General features: G+C 38.4%; 5 protein-coding genes across 5 annotated transcripts in view; 1 reads left to right on the forward strand and 4 right to left on the reverse strand.

The window, feature by feature from the left end:
- LOC100631916 (radical S-adenosyl methionine domain-containing protein 1, mitochondrial-like) overlaps positions 1-695 on the reverse strand; it is a 1,370-nt gene extending 675 nt beyond the window's left edge. Inside the window, 1 exon segment of the mRNA XM_019998748.1 lies at positions 1-695. This exon segment is cut by the window's left edge and continues 4 nt beyond it. Within this exon segment, the coding sequence (XP_019854307.1) occupies positions 1-683 (683 nt within the window). The 5' untranslated portion in view covers positions 684-695.
- An 18-nt stretch (positions 696-713) lies between these two features.
- LOC100632042 (probable 28S rRNA (cytosine(4447)-C(5))-methyltransferase) lies at positions 714-3,205 on the reverse strand. The gene is made up of 2 exons (XM_019998745.1): positions 2,880-3,205; positions 714-2,190 (listed from the first exon to the last, which is right to left on the reverse strand). Exons 1-2 carry the CDS (start codon positions 3,154-3,156, stop codon positions 800-802), a joined length of 1,668 nt encoding a protein of 555 aa, XP_019854304.1. The 5' UTR covers positions 3,157-3,205; the 3' UTR covers positions 714-799.
- A 37-nt stretch (positions 3,206-3,242) lies between these two features.
- On the forward strand, positions 3,243-5,340 carry LOC100632168 (28S ribosomal protein S9, mitochondrial-like). The gene is made up of 14 exons (XM_019998746.1): positions 3,243-3,354; positions 3,401-3,527; positions 3,569-3,672; positions 3,725-3,787; positions 3,835-3,865; positions 3,924-4,003; positions 4,079-4,127; positions 4,163-4,245; positions 4,325-4,450; positions 4,576-4,712; positions 4,822-4,907; positions 4,956-5,036; positions 5,092-5,170; positions 5,224-5,340. The coding sequence occupies exons 1-14, from the start codon at positions 3,280-3,282 to the stop codon at positions 5,234-5,236; spliced, it is 1,134 nt and encodes a 377-aa protein (XP_019854305.1). The 5' UTR covers positions 3,243-3,279; the 3' UTR covers positions 5,237-5,340.
- On the reverse strand, positions 5,314-6,153 carry LOC109583415 (uncharacterized). Its single transcript, XM_019998747.1, has 3 exons — positions 5,806-6,153; positions 5,663-5,759; positions 5,314-5,565 (listed from the first exon to the last, which is right to left on the reverse strand). Exons 1-3 carry the CDS (start codon positions 6,100-6,102, stop codon positions 5,369-5,371), a joined length of 591 nt encoding a protein of 196 aa, XP_019854306.1. The 5' UTR covers positions 6,103-6,153; the 3' UTR covers positions 5,314-5,368.
- LOC109583411 (uncharacterized) overlaps positions 6,127-6,169 on the reverse strand; it is a 1,454-nt gene continuing 1,411 nt past the window's right edge. The window contains exon 10 of the mRNA XM_019998739.1: positions 6,127-6,142. Coding sequence (XP_019854298.1) covers positions 6,127-6,142 — 16 coding nt within the window. The remainder of the gene's footprint in view (positions 6,143-6,169) is intronic.

A 6,169-nucleotide genomic window follows, 5' to 3' on the forward strand; every position in this document is an offset into this window, starting at 1 on the left:
GATATCATATTACTCTTAACAGCTTTCATTAGAGGTGTGCCTTTTTCCAGTGTTAGTTGATACAGTGATGCATGTCCAATAGGATAATTACTGATAATGTAAGTCAAATGATCTATCCATTCCTTCATAGTCTGTCCTGGTAGGCCAAACATTAAATCGATGCTGATTCTACTTCGTTTTCTACCAGTTGGCATCAGCTCGCATGCAGTGCTCAGAACATTTAATGCATCTTGTGATAAATGGTCTCTCTTTATAAGTTGAAGTGTCCCATCATTCAGTGATTGTATACCAAGAGATAGTCTGTTTACTCCAGCATCACGAAACAAGCTTAGTTTGTCCAGCACGCTTGGATGAGGGTTGACTTCAAGAGTCACTTCAACAGTTTCGTCAATCCCAATACAATCCAGTGTCCTCTTTATAGTACCAGGTGGTGCTAAACTAGGGGTACCACCTCCGAAATAAACTGATGTCACTCTTGGGTAGTTGGACGACTCTAGTAACGACTTCAATTCTATTTCAAGACAATCCTCAAATTTCTTCCAATAGTCTTCATTCTCTGTAGGCTGACGGTATTTATTGAAGTTACAGTACGAGCAGAGTTGACTGCAGTATGGCCAGTGAACATAGACCCCATATCCAAAAGGGATTCCTAATGCCTTACCCACATTTGATACAAAGGACATATTGTAATCATTCCATATAGTGCCCAACTCTGTAGTTAACAAATATTTTACTAGTATAATAAAATTAATTTTAAAATTATTTTACAGAGCTAAATTAACCAATACTCAATATATATTCAAGTTTCTTCGTCCTCTTCTTTTTCTTCTTCTTCTGCTGGCTGTTGCTTGCTACCAACGATTGTCGACTTCTGAGGAAATTTCTTCAATTTGGCAACAAAAAACCCATCCATGTTGTGCGTATGAGGATAGAACCTTTTCGTCAGTGACAGCGAAGGATGAAACCTCTTTTCCCGAAAGCGCGTGAAACCAGACACACCGAAATTCAAACCAGTGTCAACAACCTTGACATTACGCCTTGAAAGAGCATAATCAATGACACCTTCATTCTCTTCCACTAGTACAGAACAAGTTGAGTACACCAGATACCCACCAGTCGATGAACTGGCATTCAATGCATCAATTGCTTCGAGTATAAGCTCCTTTTGCATGTGTGAGCAACGCTCAATAGCCACTTCAGACTTACTAGTCTTGACTGATTGGTCCTTTGCTATAACTCCAGTACCACTACAGGGAGCATCTAGCAAGATACGATCAAACCCGCTCATCACTTTAGTGAACTTCCTTCCGTCGTAATTACACACGATGGTATTCTGTACCCCCATGCGGTATATATTAGCAATGAGGCTCTTACAACGCTCCTTCTTGTAGTCGTTGCATACAAGCAGACCTGTGTTCTTCATGAGGGCGGCAATGTAAGTTGCTTTACCACCCGGGGCAGCACACATGTCAAGAATCCTCTCGTTTACTTGTGGAGCTAGTGCCATGACAGGCAGTAGTGAGGAGGCTCCTTGCATCATGTATTTCCCTGATAGATACTCGGGCGTGGCTCCTATAGGTACTTGACTATCGTATATGACCAGTCCCACTTTTGACCAGTCTCCAATTGGGTCAAGATTGACTCCGCGACTGATGAGCGCTCCAGCTAGGTCCCTACGCCTAGTTTTGAGTGTGTTGGTCCGTATGGTAACGGGTCGTGGGGTCTCGCACGCATCGAGGAACTCTAATAACTCAGAGTGAGGGATGAGCTGGATAATCTTGTCTATCAGGTACTCGTTGTAGCCATAGTAGACTTTCAGATCATGCTCCAGGAGGGTCACGTATTCCTTTCGTTTCCGACCTGGCTCACGTAAATCCTTAAAGTTTGCAAGAACATGAAGCACTTCCCTGAGGCGCTGTGACACAGTAGGGAGGTCCTGAGGTTCGTTTGAAATGGACTCAATGTCAGGTAGCTCAAAGACCTCATGACCAGCCATTTGTTGGGTGAATTCTTTCTTTGATTCCTCTTTCTCTTTCTTGAGTTTTTTGTCCCGTTTGCGGCTCTTCTTCTCGATCGGTAGTTCCACTAGCTCTTCATCGTCACTACAGAAATCATCAGCTTCTTCTCCAATGGAGTCATCCTCATCATCAGAGACTGAGGGCTGGGGTATTACTTCCATCTCATCATCATCTAATGAAAGTGAAATTTGTGCAGTTATTAAAAAATAAATACCAAAGAAAAAACAAAACATACTTATTTATATTATGTGGTTAAATCACATAATCAGGGTTTCCCAAGTGCTCAGCTTCTTGTCAGTGAATTTTAAAGTTCTCAACAATCAAGTCAAAAACCGTATACAGGGTCTTTGGCCAAATTTTGTCAAGAATGACAAGGAGAGAGATCTCAATTTTTATAATTTTTTCTGATTCATATACATGTTCTTATGTTGTGTAGGAAGTTTGAGCTGATTCCAATCAGAATCAAATTTTTAATAAAATTTTTTAATTTGCTAAAAATTAGGCCAAAAACTCAGCTAATGAAGCACGATTTTTAGCTCACTTAGCACATTTTGTGGGAAACCCTGCATGTAATGCTAACGTTAATGCCTGTATAGTATACATTCAATACACACCTGCTGATACATAGTGATTACATTATTTTCTTAATAATGTATTTTTGATGCGCTCATAATTATAACTATCAAATTACTACAAACATCAAAACAAGGCTCAATCCCCTCACCACATGGGAATTCATTAGCAGCACAAACAAACCCTGACAACACCACAAGTAAATAGATTAAAATAATAGAGTACAGCAAAAGAAAAATTAATTATCTTAATCCAATAATAATAATTAAAGGGTGTGGCCCAAATTACCTCGACCTTCTTCATGTTCACTTTCACTGGTAGTCTCTCCTGCACTGTCCTTCTTAGACTTTGATTTAGTTTTAGTGACTCGAGTCGAAGCAGCAACAGCTAGATTCAATAGTCTCTTCTTGGTACGCTGTCTTATCCTTCCTCCTAATTTCTTTTTGACTTTGTCTATCTTTTTGTCTTCCCTAAGGGCAGCAGGTATAGTCGGGTCGCCTTGTTTCCTTGCTTTCCTTCCAGGGCCTTTCTTTCCCAACAGTTTAAAATCCTTAACTCTACCCATTTTGATACACGTGTCCTCAAAATTGAGGGTGTGGTTTGAATAGGTTTTCCGTATACTTAGTACTGAGGCAAGGCGATATCCGTAAAATTTCGTATCCTTTAACCACGTGCCCCTACAAAGGCAATGTTACCGGTTCTTAAAAGATCCATTAAGAGTTGCAGGGAGATTTCATCTCTTTTGGGGGCTAAATTTCCTTCTGTAAGTTACCACTAGTAATTTTTAAAAGCTATAACTTAAATTACAGGTGTCTCGCTTCACTACTACAGAGGCAGAGCCTCCTCCTAATGAAGAACTAGAAGCTCCTCCTATTAATGCCCAGCCTATTGTTTTAGAAAAAACCAGTCCTACAGAAGAAGAGCTAAAGAATGAAGGTAATTACTCTCAATTTATCCATGTGTAATGTCTTTTATAGAGCCGTGGATGCAGGAAGAAATTATAGCATATTACAGGAGCAAGAATATTCTGGCTAAAATGATGGGGCGTGATCCCGAAACTTTTAGTCAAGAGGATGTTCAGGTTTATCAATAACGATAACTTGCATTCCATGGTTTTTGTTATTTTGTAACAGAAAGCAATACGTTACTTGTTACCGTCTTCATTGTTTGATAAAAAGGCTAGGCCATTTCTAAAGGTAATTATTATTGATAATTATTCTAAATTTATGGTAATAAAATGTAGCATCCTTCTGAAATATATCCCAAAAGAATAGGTATGTTACTTGATTAAATTTTATTCCTTCTTCCTTTGCTCATCTTTTAATTGTCAAGAATCTTCGTTTGATGCCAATAACAGGCCAATTGAGGCCAGTTTCTACTCTGGTTCTCCCTGCTATGATGCTTTGGTACACGTAAGTATAATAAGTAATTAAGTATCATAGTAGTGGGTTCTTAAAACAATTGTCTCTCTTCCTACCGCCATGTAGAAGATTTATATCGAAGAGAATAAACTTGATAAAAGGAAAGCCAGATCAGGTACAAATATTTGGGAAGTTTTTAATGTTTTGTAGAATCTGTTCCCAGTCAGCCACTCAAGTGGATAGAGAAGGATAAACTACAAAACAAAATAGAAGAAGAACTAACTGATGAACAAGTATAAACATTCATAGGTTACACTATGTAACCACCTCAAATAAAATGAAGTAAATGATAAGTGTTTTTCTTTCATACAGTACCAGGACATAATCAATAAACTCAAGCCATTAGCAGCCCATCCTGATAGCCACTTAATATCTGATTTTCTTGACCAATATTGTAAACCAGTCCTTGACTACAGAGCAAAGGCTAAAAAATATGCTGTGAGTACATGAATGGGATCTTTGAGTAAAGTGGTGAAATTGAATTGATTGGTATAGTCAAGTTGCAATTTGAGTTCTTGTAACTTTCTATACATGTACTAGTTCCTTCTCCTCCTCCTCTGTAGATTAGTAAATGTGGTTATGCTCATGCTATGGGGCATAGGAAGACAGCAGTAGCTGAAGTGTGGCTGAAGAAAGGAACTGGTGAAGTCACAATCAATAACAAACCTTTGCAAAAATACTTTGGTTATATCACTCACAGGCTAGTTATTATTATAGTAGTGATACATGACCATATGTTGTGTAGTGTTTTTGTCGTATTATTTTGCATGCTAATCATGCAGCTCTTTTCTTGCACTGTTTCTCCACAGACAGCAAGCTCTGTATCCACTTGTTCTGACTAAACTATTGGGACAGTTTGATGTTAAAGCTCGTGTTCATGGTGGCGGAGAATCAGGTTAGTTTTTAAAGGATTACTGGAAGGATGACCATTGAATCCATGAAGGAAGAGCTGGTGCTATTAGACTGGGAATCAGTCGGGCCCTCCTGGCATTCCCTGGTGACCATGGAGAGCTATTAGAAGCAGGTTTGTCACCTCCTTTCCCCCTCTTCTCTATAATTTTTTTGTTTTCACTCTACAGAAAATTTGCTAGTTCGTGATCCAAGAAGAGTTGAGCGCAAGAAGCCAGGACAGAAGAAAGCAAGGAAGAAGTTTGCTTGGTATGTGTAGCACTGTATATTGCATCAATTAATGTTGCGTTATTTTGCTATAGGGTGAAGAGGTAGAATGCTTGATATGTTAAACTGTTAGAATGTCTTATTGTGAAGTAAATTAAGTCTGCAACCATCTTTTATTTTACATGTTATGATACTATAGTTAATATATTTAAGATCTTTTGTGGGAAGGACAGCAATTGTTCATAATGTTATAACATCAAAGGATTGTTTTTCTAGTGGCACAGTGTTTGAATATTTTGTCAGCTGTTGAAAACTGCCCTTGAAATTTTCTTGTGTGTTATTCTTGGTCTCTTCTAACCAGTACTTGCAGCCATCTTTCACTTTACCCAACTTTATGAGCAATAGACAGTAATTGTAACTTGATAAAAGGTCATGATCTGTGCATGAGGACAGAGGGAGCATGCATGGTCAAGTATGGAGCAAAAGAGTGGTTAAAAAAGCAACCTACAAATTACACGTAGTATTAACACTTACCTGGTGCCAGACTTATCGAAGTAGTGAGTAAAGAATGGGCATGACTGAAGTTATTCTTGGCAATTGCAAAAACAGCACAATTGTTTAGTAGCATTCTCTGAAATGATGAGAATTTAATAGAATTACCACATAAAGTGACATACTTTTAAATTGATTAGTTTAAGGTTAATCTCTTCACTAATACTACCAGCTCTTTCTTCTTGGAATTGTACCAATGTTTGTAAACAATGCATTGCTATACTTGAAGCATTCTCCATATCTCCTTTAGCAATGTGAAGCAGTGACTGATACCATAGTATTAGTATACGTCCATATTCTTCTGTAGGCTCAGTATGCAACCTGTTATTAGTTACTGGAAATCCACTCAATACATTCTCTGCCTCTTTTACATCTCGAGTCATTAAGTGAGTGTGACATGCTAATAATGTGAGGTCTGTCATTGAAGGGAGAGCCTCTGAGAGGAGCTAGAGACATATAATACTAGATAAAGGGGATCTGCCTTTTACT

Source organism: Amphimedon queenslandica, unplaced genomic scaffold (genome assembly GCF_000090795.2).
Source record: "Amphimedon queenslandica unplaced genomic scaffold, v1.1 AMPQUscaffold_13306, whole genome shotgun sequence".
NCBI lineage: Eukaryota > Metazoa > Porifera > Demospongiae > Haplosclerida > Niphatidae > Amphimedon > Amphimedon queenslandica.

Bases quoted from the DNA above. Each gene is read 5' to 3' on its own strand.
- LOC100632042 (XM_019998745.1), bottom strand. From the start codon at position 3,156: ATGGGTAGAGTTAAGGATTTTAAACTGTTGGGAAAGAAAGGCCCTGGA. The intron at 2,191-2,879 runs GTAATTTGGGCC...CACTTTCATTAG, and splicing joins TGAACATGAAGAAGGTCGAG to ATGATGATGAGATGGAAGTA.
- LOC109583415 (XM_019998747.1), bottom strand. From the start codon at position 6,102: ATGACAGACCTCACATTATTAGCATGTCACACTCACTTAATGACTCGA. The intron at 5,760-5,805 runs GTATGTCACTTT...TCATCATTTCAG, and splicing joins TTAAACTAATCAATTTAAAA to AGAATGCTACTAAACAATTG. The intron at 5,566-5,662 runs GTAAGTGTTAAT...CCTCATGCACAG, and splicing joins TTCGATAAGTCTGGCACCAG to ATCATGACCTTTTATCAAGT.
- LOC100632168 (XM_019998746.1), top strand. From the start codon at position 3,280: ATGTTACCGGTTCTTAAAAGATCCATTAAGAGTTGCAGGGAGATTTCA. The intron at 3,788-3,834 runs GTAATTATTATT...AATAAAATGTAG, and splicing joins AGGCTAGGCCATTTCTAAAG to CATCCTTCTGAAATATATCC. The intron at 4,128-4,162 runs GTACAAATATTT...AATGTTTTGTAG, and splicing joins TAAAAGGAAAGCCAGATCAG to AATCTGTTCCCAGTCAGCCA.